The sequence below is a fragment of the Hypomesus nipponensis genome, chromosome 14 (genome assembly GCF_054491055.1).
Source record: "Hypomesus nipponensis isolate SF chromosome 14, ASM5449105v1, whole genome shotgun sequence".
Taxonomy (NCBI): domain Eukaryota; kingdom Metazoa; phylum Chordata; class Actinopteri; order Osmeriformes; family Osmeridae; genus Hypomesus; species Hypomesus nipponensis.
The window spans coordinates 1,597,501-1,612,473 of record NC_140374.1 but is presented as its reverse complement, the minus strand read 5'-3'; the positions used below and the strand labels follow the sequence as shown (position 1 = coordinate 1,612,473).

Below are 14,973 nucleotides of genomic sequence, written 5' to 3'. Positions count from 1 at the left end.
ACAAAATCCCACCCACAAAACTCCCACCAAGAGCATTTCTATTTAATACAAATTCAAACCAAATACAAATTATTATACCTCAGTAGCCTCTATACCAATTCATAGTAAATATTACACAATTGTTTGTAATTCCCATCTCCATGTTACTTGGCCGTGACAAATAAGTTCAGTTGTGGTCCTCATGATGCTGAGGTGAGACTGTCGCCAGTCAGAGCTCACATGATTGTAAAACTGACATGTGATGCCTCAATCAATTAGATCTGGCTGTGATTTTCCCAAGGGATACATTTTGTTATTGTCTTTTTCAAACAAGCACACTGAGATAACTGTTGAATTCAGAGATGTATAACAACATAACCACCTGGGGATGGCGGCTTCTCATTTCAATTCTACTTCCAACTGTACGCACACTTATCCGGTGAACTCTTCCTCCAACTGTACGCACACATCCGGTGAACTCTTCCTCCAACTGTACGCACACATCCGGTGAACTCTTCCTCCAACTGTACGCACACATCCGGTGAACTCTTCCTCCAACTGTACGCACACATCCGGTGAACTCTTCCTCCAACTCGTCCCATGTCAATACAAGCAGCCCTGTAAGAAGACGTAATACTAGTATGCCTGGGAGTCTTGATGAGTCTTTCTTTTGGATGAAAGTATTTGCAAAAGATTACGTTAGTGTGGAGGCCTGGTTTCAGACTACTTAACAAACACACCCTGGGATCCCACATAGACAAAAAACCTGTCAGATGTTCCGCTTTCAGTTTGAGACCAATTGGAATTAACAACGGAACAATATCAGTTAACCCATAAGAATGTGATGGTCTTGTGTGTTAAAAGGTCAGTTGGTCTTTCCACTAGGCCCATTTAAACGGTGCAGAAACTTATTGATTTTACGTTCTGTTCTGGATTACAGTTTCACACCTCAAAATGCATTTGTCACATAAATAGACATTCATAAAAACACTCAATATTTTAAAGCAGACACGACTTTGTCATATTTGACATATAACCAATATATATATACCATACAGCCAATCGGATTTGAATACGTAAAACGATGGTTTTGACAAAGCTCCCAGCCCTATGGGACACCTACCACACACGTTGCCTAAGGAAAGCCGGCAGGATTCTAAGAAACTGTTCCCACCCATCCTTCAGTCTCTTTATCCCGTTGCCTTCTGGCAGGCGTTACCGCAGCATCCGGTCGCGCACACGCAGACTGGACAACAGTTTCTACCCAAGGGCCATCAGGTTTCTGAATGGACACTGATATGGACATTGATTTACTGCACACTAGTCACTTATACACTGTCACTTTCAGCTACTGGTTGCACTATCAGTAACTTTGCACTACTGTACCTCACTGTACCTCGCTACCAGGCTCCTGTATGGTCATTGACATAGTCACTGATCTGCAAATTTGCACTATTGTACTGTACTCCACTTAGGTTAGAATAGGTAATAGGGTTGAAACAGGTTTTTTGTGCATTTAGGATTAGTATAGTGTACTATTTATTGTTAGACGTAATTTAGGAAGTTTTAGTATTAGGGTTAGTATAGTCGATATTTATTGCTATCTGTATATTTAGGAAGTTTCACTTATTTCAGCTCAGCATTGATGTAAATTGTGTTCCGTGTACTTATATGTTATGTTATGCCAGGTGCTTGCATTGTCTTGTCTTAAGAATTTCAGTGCCCAGTCTAACCTTGTGTTGTTCTGTGTACCTGACAAATAAAAGACATGAACAAATTAAGAGGGAAATATTTCATGAGGCCTCCTAACCTCAGCTGAAAGGAGGAAACAGCCCAGATTCTCCTCCAGCAGATAGAAAGAGATTTACACAGCATATTTAAAGTCAGGTTAGGTAAGTTTTGTTAAACTACAAAATCTGGTTTGAGTTTGAAAGTATCCAACTCTTCACATCCCACCCCGTCCCTTCACAGCCACTCCTCTAACGCTCGCTGCCTGACCACTTCCGGGAGGGAGGTAGACAGACAGACAGACAGACAGACAGACAGACAGACAGACAGACAGACAGACAGACAGACAAGTAGCCCATCCAATCATTGCATTCAGTCGGGAACGTTGATTGGTTGTGTTTATTACAGTCCTGACAGCCACAGATTCGTCAGAGCATTTGATTTATTGATTGCTACCAGGGTGTGAAGTTTATAGAGCTTCTCAAGAGCATACCTGCCCTGGGCAATAGAAGGGTTTTGAATGCAGGGTTTCATAAAACAAATGATCCCTAAGTGAGATGTAGTTTTTCCACGATATTCAGAGGCAGACAAGCCACATGTGCTGAGGACAGGACTCTGCCTACTCAACCACAGGAACATACTGTTCTTAGTGTTAGTGTGTGTGTGTGTGTGTGTGTGTGTGTGTGTGTGTGTGTGTGTGTGTGTGTGTGTGTGTGTGTGTGTCGGAGGCAGCTGTATATGATTTCCCCACCAGGGTCCTTCATTGTTTTCCAATTGTCCCTGTAAGGAGCTGAGGAAGTCCTTAAAGTGTTTGAAATTTGAAGATTTTTTTAAACAACATGGTTTATCTAAGGGCTCAAGACAGGTAGCCTGCAAGATCCATGTATTACTATTGGTGTGGGGACAAACTGTCAGAAGACTGGATTTTACCACTAAATTATTCTGTTAACAGCCACATGCAATTTTTTTTTATATCTTCTGGACATTTTCAGGGTTATCGTTTGAGCTTCTGAGTTATAAAGTTCACCAGCGCACGTCTTGCTATTGCTACTGTTAAGTAGTAGGCTATATTTTGTTTGTTTGTTTTATCTGTTGTTTGTGGATATGCAATAAACAAAACGTAATCTAGCTGTAGCTTTTGGTGGTGTATGGTTATCCATTGGTTGACCAGTTGCCAGAAACGTTCCTTTTTGTTCCATTTAAGCTATTGCACAATGTTTAGCTGGCCCATTGAAAGTCACGTTGCATTCCTTCCCAGCGTTTCCAGATGTGGGGGCTAACAGTTAAACATTGTAGTGGTGATTCGACAGGCTAATCGATAGACATTTGTGGCTCCGCCTTGTTTGTTCCATAGTAGTCAATCATGATCCTATTGCGCACGTTCACAAGCTGATTGACAGATGCAGTTATGTAAGAAACAGTGATAATCTCACTTTGCGCAGTCGTGTTTAATTCTATTACAATGAGTTTGGACAAGGAGCACAGAAGACCGCTTCGGCTCATCGCGGCAGCGTGCAGCAACTGGGGAATAGGGAAGAATGGACGCTTGCCTTGGCATTTACCGTAAGAATGAAGATAGATTTACTGTAGGCTAGTAGGCTTACGGATGCGTAATGCATTTTCTTTTCGAATCAGGAACGACGCATTTGTCAATTTACAGGTTGTTTGAATATGGTAATATCTGTTTACTATTAAATCTTGATGTCTCTACACATATTTGAATCTCGTGGAATTTTAGTTGTTTGTCATTGAACCATTTTGTCTTCAGTTTTATATCATTTTACAGCTTTATTTTATAGGCTAAAATCTCCTTTTGGTCCAGTAGATTTCAACCGCTATATCTCCTTTTTACAGGACAGAGTTCAAGTTTTTTGTAGACACAGTCACAAGAGTGTCCCGAGCAGGTAAAATGGAAATGTAAAAGATTTTGTACTGAACTATGATATTTATTTTCGAGGCTTATCTCAACCTTTTAATCTAGATTTTGCAGGTACGTTTAATCAAGTATATAACGGTGTCACTAAAAATACGATTCCTTTTTGTGGTTGTGGTGCAGGAAAGATTAACCTGTTGATTTGGGGAAAGACCTGTTGGTACTCCAACCCCGAAAGTCTGTTTCCCATGTCTAATGTTGTCCATGTGGTTCTGAGCAAGACCCTCGGGTGAGACATACACACACCGCCGCTTGCCAATACGATATCCCTGTTGCGCTTTAACTGAATGTATTGAAATGATAGCCCGGTTGAGATGTAGCGTAACATCTTTGCTGGGTCTGTTGGTTGTTTAATGCGCGTGTTGCGGTTCCTCCCAGCGCCGTGCCCGAACACGCGCATTTCCTTTGCAGGGATTTTAAAGCGGCCGTTGGCCTGACGTCTCTCCCGCACATCAGGGACCTTGTAGAGACCATCTGGGTCGTAGGAGGCCACCAGGTCTACAAGGTAACTGTTAAGCAAAATGACCCAACGTGTGACTGGCTGTGTGTGTGTCTGTGTGTGTGTTTGTGTGTGTCTGTGTCTATCAGTGTGTATACGTGTGTGTGCATTATCTTCGGGTCATTGTGACCCTTCAGTCAATGTGACCTCCCCACGTGTTGCAACAACTTTACCTCATACAAAAATAAAGTGAAGTATTTTCTTTTAACCGTCGGGCTGTCTCACACCCCCCACAACGCGAAGGTTAAAAGAAAAATGTTTGTTTTTGTATTGGGTAAAGTTGTCGCAGCACAACGATGGGTCGTTGTGAACCTTCGGGTCATTGTGAGCACAAGGGTTAAGTACCATAGCTTCTTGTCCGGCTACCACGGCATGGTTTTGTGGTCTGCAACAGTGTGCGAATTATACAATGACAATCGGGGGGGTCAACTTCTTCTCCAGGGCGTAAATAGAACCCAGTACAGCAAAGGCGCGTGCTTCTATCATTAACATTCTTGTGAATATGATACAGCTAAATGCCATTATAAATACACCTGGTCTACCTCACAGACGTCATAGTTGTGTGGTCTGCAGGAAGGCATGGAACACCCCTGGTGTGACCTGGTCTACCTCACAGACGTCATGGCCGACTTCAACTGTGATGTCTTCTTCCCCGAGCTTGACCGGAGGATCTTTATAAAGCAGTCTAGGTACAGTAAGAATGCAATTATCTCTACAGTTGAAGGGTAATACCATTATGGTAATTTATAATCCATTGAATATGGTAATTTAATTGTATTCTATTTTCTTATTTGGCTTTTGAACAAACATGGCTCCATGAAGATTATGGAGATTTAGTGAAAAAACACAAGGTTGGTGTGCATCTTAAGATATGTCTCTTTCTTTTTCTTGTGATCAAGGTTTCCACATGTTCCAAATGAGATTCAGGAGGAAAACGGCATCAAGTACAAGTTTCAAGTTTTCAAAAAGCAGATCTATAGGTCTGGTGATGCTGTGATGACTGAATGAAGCAGAGATCTATAGGTCTGGTGATGCTGTGATGACTGAATGAAGCAGAGATCTATAGGTCTGCTGATGCTGTGATGACTGAATGAAGCAGAAATACACGACTGATCAGAGAAAGTCTCCTTCCAAAGCCAACCATGCAGTTGTGGATTCAAAACTTGTTGCAGGGTGTAAATTCCTGATTTCACAATAAATGACGTGCACAGATTTTTGCTTTGTTTATGGAAGATGCTAGAATTATAAGTAAACCTCTGCAGTCTTGTATGGTAATATCATTTAGACAACCATTCTTTTATGTAAGCCAATCGTCTCCACTGGTAAGGAATAATAAATATATATTTTTAAATATCTCACTCCAGTTCCTATCAGATCAATCGTAATAAATGAGTAACATTTAATATTTAGCAGACACTTTTATCCAAAGTGACGTGCGGGGGGGGGGGGGGTATTTGAACCTGCAGCATCATGCTGTCAGATGCTCACTATGCCCCTCCCAGGACTCTGTTCTGGAGAAGCCTGGCGGGTCAGAAGAGCACAGAGGGTGTTGCTGAAGCTGTCGTCAGCTGCAGGCTGCAAGCCAGCTGGTGCTCATTTACCCCTGCTCTCTGATCTTGCTCTTCCAGGCGACATGAGTCATGATGTAATCTTTCCTTTCTTATCAGAGGTATCTCTCTCTCTCTCTCTCTCTCTCTCTCTCTCTCTCTCTCTCTCTCTCTCTCTCTCTCTCTCTCTCTCTCTCTCTCTCTCTCTCTCTCTCTCTCTCTCTCTCTCTCTCTCTCTCTGTCTCTCTCTCTGTTCTCTCTCTCTGTTCTCTCTCTCTGTTTCTCTCCCGCTCTCTCTCTCTCCATGTCTATTTCTATATCTCTCTATTCTCGGTCTTTCTCTCTCTCCCTTCCTCTGTCGTAGTGAGGGCTGACGTCAAGTCATGATCCATGGGTTAGTCATATTGTCATAGTGAGAGCTGACGTCAGTCGTGATCCATGGGTTAGTCATATTGTCATAGTGAGAGCTGACGTCAGTCGTGATCCGTGGGTTAGTCATGTGAAGATGTGGTTTGCTCCCAACCACAGACGATGCCCACTACCCAGACATCTGATGCATCTGATCTGGGGGTCTCTGGTTTCTCTCGGATCTTGTAGATTATTTTATTCTTGAAATACATTATAATATGATATAAGCGTCTGTCAGGCACTTTAGGACAGAACGTGCAGTGTGTGTATTATGTAAACTGCTGTTGTGAATGTTTCATAGTAATCATTTAAGGGTTGCTGCTGGTTATTTATAACATTTCTTGCAAGAGTGTCTATAAAATGGATGTATTTTCATTGTGTGTTGTGATAATAAATGATCAATTTCATGAATGACTGATCCCTCATTAAGCCGCTTATTGCATGTGTACACCAGACCACTAGGGGGAGCTCCAAGATCAGTCAGTGAGTCACATGACAGGCTCTAACTAAGGCTACTTTCCCTGTCTTAACATTTTCAGTTTTTCCTTTTTCATATATATATATATATATATATATATATATATATATATATATATATATATATATATATATATATATATATATATATATATATATATATATATATATATATATATTACAGTACCTCACCATGCATTCACTTATAAATCTATCCATATATTCATTCATTCATTGGTTTCAACTTTTAGAAATTCACCTTCACCAGTGTGAACGATGGCAAGGGGAGCAGCAGGGAGGAGATGCTTGGATCTCTGAAGCTCCCATTCATTCTGAGCCCTACTGTCCTCGAGTGTTGAATATTTACCACCATCACCCTCCACAATACTGCTCTCTGCTGGACATCACAGGGCTTATACGCAGGTGTCACCCCTTTCCATATTTTATAGGAGTTATTGTGTCACGTCTAAAATGAAAACGAACTATAGGTCCACCTATCAACCTGTTGTGCTTTGGTCACTGACTCAGCCTGAAGGAGGGAGAGTGGATCAGAGCAGGACAGGAGTGATACAGCCATGAAAGGATAGAGAATGAATAGGACAGCCTGAAAGCACATTGAAACAGAAGACACTTAGTTACTCTCAAGCACTCTCAGTGTCCCCACACTAGACTTCTAGGCATATCCTCCCACCTTCAGAAACAAAATGTTCCTGTTTACAACCAGCTAACATGCCTTAAACCAGCCCCCCTCCCCGAGTCCTTCTGGGTCCATAGCTGCTGGATGTACTTTAGTCTATCCCTGGACACGGCCACACTCGATTCCAACGTGCACTCACCCCTCCGCCGTCACCATGACAACCAGCTTCACGCTGAGCATGGGCCACATGGAACCCGTTTTTCCGGACGTGTGTTTCGATGCCTCCCATTGGTCAGCCCCCAGCGGCCCCTCTTTCTACTCGCTGACCGTCACACACGCCTTCAGACGGGGACCTTGAGGCACACGGTCTTGGGCTCATTAGCTGCATAGCTGGCTCTCCATTAAAAAGCACTCTGGGCCTGGTTTGAGCCCCAGCCGGCCTCGAAACAGAGGGGGGGGGGGAGAGAAACAGAGAGGAGAGAGACAGAGAGATGGAGAGAGAGAGAGAGAGATGGAGAGATGGAGAGAGAGACAGAGAGATGGAGAGAGAGAGAGAGAGATGGAGAGAGAGACAGAGAGAGAGACAGAGAGAGATATGGAGAGACAGAGAGAGATATGGAGAGACAGAGAGAGATATGGAGAGACAGACAGAGATATGGAGAGACAGAGAGAGATATGGAGAGACAGAGAGAGATATGGAGAGACAGAGAGAGATATGGAGAGACAGACAGAGATATGGAGAGACAGAGAGAGAGACAGAGAGATGGAGAGACAGAGAGAGAGACAGAGAGAGAGACAGAGAGATGGAGAGACAGACAGAGAGACAGAGAGATGGAGAGAGAGACAGAGATATGGAGAGACAGACAGAGATATGGAGAGACAGAGATATGGAGAAACAGAGAGGAGAGAGACAGAGAGATGGAGAGACAGAGAGATGGAGAGAGAGACAGAGAGATGGAGAGAGAGGGAGAGAGAGACAGAGAGAGGGAGAGAGAGACAGAGAGAGAGACAGAGAGGAGAGAGAGACAGAGATATGGAGAAACAGAGAGGAGAGAGAGAGAGATGGAGAGACAGACAGAGATATGGAGAAACAGAGAGGAGAGAGACAGAGAGATGGAGAGACAGACAGAGATATGGAGAAACAGAGAGGAGAGAGACAGAGAGATGGAGAGACAGACAGAGATATGGAGAAACAGAGAGAGAGACAGAGAGATGGAGAGAGAGAGAGATGGAGAGAGAGACAGAGATATGGAGAAACAGAGAGGAGAGAGACAGAGAGATGGAGAGACAGATAGAGATATGGAGAGACAGAGAGAGAGACAGAGATATGGAGAGACAGACAGAGATATGGAGAGACAGAGAGAGAGACAGAGAGATGGAGAGACAGAGAGATGGAGAGACAGACAGAGATATGGAGAAACAGAGAGAGAGACAGAGAGATGGAGAGACAGACAGAGATATGGAGAAACAGAGAGAGAGACAGAGAGATGGAGAGACAGACAGAGATATGGAGAGATGGAGAGACAGACAGAGATATGGAGAAACAGAGAGAGAGACAGAGAGATGGAGAGACAGACAGAGATATGGAGAGACAGAGAGAGAGACAGAGAGATGGAGAGACAGACAGAGAAACAGAGAGAGAGAAGGCCTTCAGAAGGAGTAATGTGCTCCGCCAGTGACCCAGCACACAGGCCCCTCTGCATATTCATTTAGCTGAACAGAGAAATACAGACGAGCACTTATCCAAAACACTCAAACCAACCAGCCAAACCAACAAGACCTCGGACAGTAATCTACGTCGGGAAAACACAATTACTTACTCACAGCACATCCGCAATGATGAGTATTTTCATGGAGATCTAAATAGCAGTATTTTCCAGAGCCAATGAGGTCAAAGTCAGTACACTTGCAGATTCAACTGCAACTTCTCTCTGAGGCATGAAGGCCAGAGGACTGTGTTTATAGTGAACAGAGAGAAACAAAGATAACAAACAGCCAACAGGTGTCTGTTATTAGAGGCAGGAGGATCCTACATCACAGAACTGTGACATCATCAGAACACAGTAGGCTACAGGAGGAACACAGACATGTGAATAATAAGACAGGATATATGAACAGGTGATAAGGTAATAGCTGATCTACTGATGGTGATTAAGATGAGCGCGTGGGAAATCCCTTTTCTTCCACAGTGATAGGGAGTAGGCACCGACAGAGAGACATACGGGAAACAGACAGGGCATAAATCAAACCTGCTCTAAAGTGCAATCCAACAGCCAAACCTCACTAATATGGAACTCTCCGAATGTAAATGTAGAAAGGCGTACAGTACTTTATCGCTCAATAACGCACACCCCGGAACTCCCTCTCAACCAATCAGAATGCTTGATTTCATCCACCCCTATTATAAGACAGGATGTTAACCAGGCGCTGAATCAACCGATTGTGATTAGGATGAGCACATCAGAAACCCCATATATTCCACAAGATTAATGAAGGTTCGTTTGTTCACTGTGTTCTCGGCATAACTAGCACCACTTTAGTACTGTAGAAGTTTTAGGACTCGTTCCCTTTCAAATCCACTTTCCATCCATTACCAATAAATCAACCTGATCAGAGTTCCCACGTTCACGCCGGCTTCAGTCGTCTCCCGCCAGCGGAGCCACAGGGTTGAAGAGAGGCCTCTCCCTGCGCAGCTGCAGCTTGCTGTAGCTCGCCTCAAAGTCTTTCTTGGTGCCGTTGAGAACCTCCAGGCTGCCTGTCCCCACGCTGTAGCCGCGAGCCTTCAGTCTCTGGAAGCGGTAGCTGACGATCTGGGGGGTCAGCTCCAGCACCGACGGGGTCTGTATGATCTGGGCCAGGCTGACCCCGGCGCCAAGCAGCCCCTGGATCCTCTCCTCCAGGACGGCTGCGGGGAAGTAGAGCAGAGCCGGGCAGCGGAGGACGATGTCCTGAAGGTCAGCGTCTGAGCAGGCCAGCGTGTCCTGAGAGTAGGCCAGGGAGAGGCGCATGCTGTGGGGGTTGAGTTCGGTGACGAAGCCCCGGAGCTTGGAGAGCAGGCGGAGGAGCTGGGCTGCGGAGAAGCCGCGGGCGCTGAGGAACAGCAGGTTGTCTCTCAGCACCTCGGGGGGTTTGAGGAGCACAAAGGGGTTCTGGCTCAGCAGCTTCTGAAGCCAGACCCTCATGTTGGCCTCCTCTCCGCCCAGCTCCAGATAGGCTTCCTGCAGAGTCTTCACCATCACCTGGTTCTGCTGCACCGGCCGGCTGAAGCTCTGCGGGGCGCTGGCCATCAGCTTGGCAACCACGCGCCTGTTCAGCTGCAGGCTCCGGAAGAAGGTGATGTTCTCCCGCTGGTTGCTGTGGTGGCAGGAGGAGGTGAAGAAGGAGGCGGGGAACTTCTCGATGATGCCCACCAGCTCCTTGGGGTTGGGGCAGACAGAGCTCCAGAGCTCTCGCTGGGCCAGCATCTCATCCGGGCTGCAGAGCACAGCCTCGGGGAACAGCTCCAGGACCCGGGCGACCACGGGCCCTACCGCCCCCAGGTCCCTCAGCAGCTGGGCGGTCTGGCTGACGTAGGCAGGGCTCTGGAGCAGCACCCAGCCCTTGAGCTGGCGGATCTTCTGGATGTCCACGGACAGATCATAGAGGGCTTCCACCGTCTCTGTGTTCTCCAGCTGGCCAGAGGTGGAACAGGGCCTGCTCAGGAGAGAGGGGTGTGGAAGGGCTTGGCACCGCGTACACAGGGACCTCACGATAACACGCAACATGGGGGTGATGTCCCTGGTAAATGCAGATTACCCTAAAGGAGAGGGAGGGAGGGAGGGAGGGAGGGAGGGAGGGAGGGAGGGAGGGAGGGAGGGAGGGAGGGAGGGAGGGAGGGAGGGAGGGAGGGAGGGAGGGAGGGAGGGAGGGAGGGAGGGAGGGAGGGAGGGAGGGAGGGAGGGAGGGAGGGAGGGAGGGAGGGAGGGAGGGAGGGAGGGAGGGAGGGAGGGAGGGAGGGAGGGAGGGAGGGAGGGAGGGAGGGAGGGAGGGAGGGAGGGTTCAGTGTGTGCATCTGGAGAGACCACAGATCACTATAACGTAGGAATGTTGTTAAGCATTTTCTGAGTTTTCATAACTTGCTTGTATGTGAGAAACTGGGAGCTGTAACTTGCTATCAGGTTTGGGGCTTGCTTTTCTTAAAAGACTGGCGAAGTGCAAAATAATTACTGTACTGCATGCATACTACCTAAACTAACGACTGACTCAGAAAGCATGTTTGGTCATACATTTTGCATTCTTGGTAGTATAAACTTGTAAAAACCCTTGGCATTACCTTAAAGCTTGTTTACGTTGCAGACACCGGCAGCGGTCAACGGATGTGGCGTTCTGTTATGAAATTCTACCTCGTCATTTAGCTCGGTTGGGTGTGATTATTCTGACGTCCTGGCCACAGTGCCGCCAAGTGGCGGTGAATCGTTTCCCACGTAGTACGCTAACCAAAGCCAGTTTAAATCGTTGAAATGATGGCGAGAACAGGTGTTGTGCCTCCAGAAGCACCTCGCCCTCAAAAGCACCCCCTCGCAGGAGTGCGCGCACAAACCACTCGAATCAAAAAGTGAAAGATTTCGTCTTGATATCGCAACCAAACGGAGGGGAGACAGCGTTCTCATATGTAATTTTTTAAGAGAATATAAGAGAACAACGTCAGTTTTTTGGTGTAAAACACAAAATCCTTAGAACTAGTCATTCAAGACGTATAGTGACGAACGCAAACCAACAGTACCGGTCCTAGCACATTTGGCGCCCTGGGCAAGATGTATCACCAGCACAGACCCCCCCCCCCCCCCCCCTTCCCCTCCCCAAAAAGCGCAAATCTGGGTACCGCCCCAATACAAAATAATAATCCCCCGCCTACCATGGACTATTCTGTTTTCAGACCTGTCCAACCTATACATACACATGTATTGGTATTAAATGCATGCTATTAAATGTACATAATGTAAGTTAGTAAGTAAAGTTTATTTGTATAGCACCTCAGTCTCACAGATAAAAATCACAAAGTGCTTCACAACAAAATCCAATACAACACCACAATTTAAGATGTCATAACAGAAATCACCTGGGGGGTGCATCTGAGGGCGCCACACCAGGTGGGGGTTGGCGGTTGAAGAGTAGACCTTTTTTTGTGCCTCTATTCTTACCTCAACAATTAAAGGCGATTTCTCTTTCGGCATTCCTCTCCATTCCTTCTCACCTACAGCTATTTTGCATCCCACATTTCCATGAACTGTTTCGGACAAATTTACATTTCAAACAAGCTTTTCAAATCCACAGGTCTGATCGCTGCAATCAACCCAGTGAGATGAGCAGGCAGCCAGATGTCCTCACAGCAGGAGTTCAATCCCAACGCTCGATCATTCGGTTCTCCCAGCCCTACACAGGAAACCTCACCCATCCCAATCTGATACAGCAGAGCAATCTGAACACATTACTGAATGCCGGAGATGTTTATCTCGTTGTCCAGTTAATTCAGAGTCAGTATCAGAAACAGGTTAGCTACCAGGGAGGGTATCACTATCAGGCAGTGGCTTTGGTCTGATGATTCAGAAACGTGCAATGACCAAACAAGCAAGTACAAAAATTTGATTTTTTTTGTTAAAATAGACAAATGAACAATAGAAGATATGTGTCTTCAGAGCAGGACTAACCAGTCAGAGTCAGTGTGGGTCTAGGGCCTTGTTGATGAGGCCGGCTGCAATAGGGTAGAGGCTGTTCTTGAGCCGCAAGGTTTTTCCGTGACGGACCGCAGCGTCTGGTTACAGGGAAGTGGCGTAAAGAGTTGGTGACCAGGGTAGGTTATGCTGACACTGCAGCATCTAAGCATTGTCGAGGTCTCAGAATGGAGAGTCAAAGTCTGGTTACTCTAGCAGACACCATGTGGTCATTGTAACCTGGCACACATCTCTCTATTTCTGAATGTCATCTCATCAAACTGTTAATGGTTATCTTACAGTAAACTTAATAGTAACTTAATGTTAGCTTTAGTTAATGGTTTATCAGAGCAGCATATTTGTCATTGCTGTGCTGCTCTTTCTGAGTAGCACAGTTGTGGTTGAAAACACTTGGACCAGATGATTTGCTGTATCTCCCTGCTTCCTTTTAATGTCACTCTGTTTCTTTTGAGGTCTGGTGTTGATATAACAGAAGAACTGTCAAGAAACCATGGTTACAACTACTTCAGCTAAATAGACCTCTATTTAACCAGTTCTCTTTCACTTCCACTCCCTTCTTCCTCCTGCAGAGAGAGACATCAGATTCATGGCTCCCCAACCTGCAGTATGCTAGATACATGATTAGACTGGTCTCACAACTTGATTGTAATGTTGCAGTAAACTATTTTTTACTGTGTTTCCCAGGGGTCTAAGATATAACATTGTCTGTCTTTGGAACAACAGCAACAATGTGCACAAGATAATCTCATCTATGATGAACCTCATTCTATTGTTCTGTAAGGATTCATCCCTGGGAGGTTGGTGTCAGCCTAGGCTTTCAACCACGCCCCTCAATTTAGAACAATCAGCATTGCAAGCTTCACCTGTGCCCATTGACTCCATTGGCCCATTGCACCCTGTCTGTTCCTCTACTCCCTGCTAGATCATGCCGTCAGCATTCTTCCTTATCTCTACCAGCGTCTAAAAAGGTTGAATTCCTGTATGGACCTCTGCCTGTTTTCTGACCCTGGTTTTGCCTGTTAGTTTTGGATTGTTTGTGGTTTTATGAACTTTTTTCAGTCTGTGGGTTTGAAACCAACCTGCTGTGTGAAGGAAATCATCCCTGTCTTCATGTAGTCTTGGTCTGAAACTTAGTTCTCCTCTGCTCCAGACAAGATGTTTAGTCACTGAATTCTTAGTCATGTCAGGACTGTGTAGTCAACCAATCTTTTCCGTCTTTTCCTTGCAATCATGAGCAAAAAAAACACCATTGTTTTTTGAAGGGCCTCTGATTTACTTCAGAATTTGACTTTATTGTTTCAGAAAACTGTTACTTGGAACAGGATTCATTTCAGCTGCTCAGTCACAAGTAACAAGTGTCGGATCAGATCCAAGGACACGCTCACCCAACCTGTATCTTTTGTCAGGGAGATTTTACAAACCAAACAAAAAAAAACAGATAATACAATTAGAGACTCACTTTCACAACTGAGATAAGCATGACCATGCATGCACTGTACTGCTCGCACTTTTACCCATGGAATCATGACTGCATGCAAGTGAAGGCAGACACACACACACAGTCTCTCTTTCTTTTTCACAGTCTCTCTCTCACACACGCAGTCTCACACACGTGCACACGTCCCTCTCCTTATGTCAACCTTTCTTAGAAGCCTTTGACAGTGATCGACTGCGCCCATGAGTTAAACCTGTCCAACTACTCATCGGTGCGCCTCAAATGATGGCAGGACTCACAAGTTCTATTTGTTGTTTCCCTATCTTTGTGCCACAGACTATGCTTTTATTTGTTAAACTGCCTTTCACCTGTGTACACAAAAAGATTACTGATTAACAGTGACAAATGAGAGTGAAAGCAATTTGTGTGTGCTTGCTTGTGTATGGGCCAGCTTGAGTGTGCGTGTGCGTGTGCGTGTGAATGTGTGTGTGTGAAGGAATCTACACTGTAAGAAGATACGAGCTAGGGGCGTGGCCGTGTGACAAACGAAAGTAAGTTCCTAATTTCTAAGTCAGTCTGCCAATTCCAGCGTGCGAGAAACAGGGACAGCCAGTGTCAG

General features: G+C 45.4%; 3 protein-coding genes across 7 annotated transcripts in view; 2 read left to right on the top strand and 1 right to left on the bottom strand.

The window, feature by feature from the left end:
- Positions 1-363: 363 nt before the first annotated feature.
- Positions 364-11,569, bottom strand: mterf2 (mitochondrial transcription termination factor 2). 3 transcript variants are annotated; one of them, XM_084672149.1, is made up of 3 exons: positions 11,521-11,569; positions 9,803-11,004; positions 364-597 (listed from the first exon to the last, which is right to left on the bottom strand). In XM_084672149.1, exon 2 carries the CDS (start codon positions 10,970-10,972, stop codon positions 9,845-9,847), a length of 1,128 nt encoding a protein of 375 aa, XP_084528275.1. In that variant the 5' UTR covers positions 10,973-11,004; positions 11,521-11,569; the 3' UTR covers positions 364-597; positions 9,803-9,844. The 3 variants fall into 3 exon arrangements, with proteins under 3 accessions (XP_084528275.1, XP_084528276.1, XP_084528277.1); XM_084672150.1 differs by having other exon boundaries at positions 9,815-11,004; XM_084672151.1 differs by lacking the exon at positions 364-597 and having other exon boundaries at positions 9,199-11,004.
- LOC146258114 (dihydrofolate reductase) lies at positions 3,023-5,351 on the top strand. Of its 3 annotated transcripts, none has more exons than XM_084672156.1 (6): positions 3,023-3,270; positions 3,562-3,611; positions 3,764-3,869; positions 4,052-4,145; positions 4,698-4,828; positions 5,039-5,351. In XM_084672156.1, the coding sequence occupies exons 1-6, from the start codon at positions 3,170-3,172 to the stop codon at positions 5,145-5,147; spliced, it is 591 nt and encodes a 196-aa protein (XP_084528282.1). In that variant the 5' UTR covers positions 3,023-3,169; the 3' UTR covers positions 5,148-5,351. The 3 variants fall into 3 exon arrangements, with proteins under 3 accessions (XP_084528282.1, XP_084528280.1, XP_084528281.1); XM_084672154.1 differs by having other exon boundaries at positions 3,029-3,270; positions 4,019-4,145; XM_084672155.1 differs by having other exon boundaries at positions 3,051-3,270; positions 4,019-4,145; positions 4,713-4,828.
- A 3,376-nt stretch (positions 11,570-14,945) lies between the features above and the next one.
- LOC146258112 (uncharacterized) overlaps positions 14,946-14,973 on the top strand; it is a 2,496-nt gene continuing 2,468 nt past the window's right edge. Inside the window, 1 exon segment of the mRNA XM_084672539.1 lies at positions 14,946-14,973. This exon segment is cut by the window's right edge and continues 219 nt beyond it. The gene's annotated coding sequence lies outside the window, so the exon portion shown is untranslated.

Coding starts and splice junctions, on each gene's coding strand:
- LOC146258114 (XM_084672154.1), top strand. CDS start 3,170: ATGAGTTTGGACAAGGAGCACAGAAGACCGCTTCGGCTCATCGCGGCA. Junction 3,271..3,561: donor CGCTTGCCTTGGCATTTACC/GTAAGAATGAAG, acceptor TCCTTTTTACAG/GACAGAGTTCAAGTTTTTTG. Junction 4,829..5,038: donor ATCTTTATAAAGCAGTCTAG/GTACAGTAAGAA, acceptor CTTGTGATCAAG/GTTTCCACATGTTCCAAATG.
- mterf2 (XM_084672149.1), bottom strand. CDS start 10,972: ATGTTGCGTGTTATCGTGAGGTCCCTGTGTACGCGGTGCCAAGCCCTT.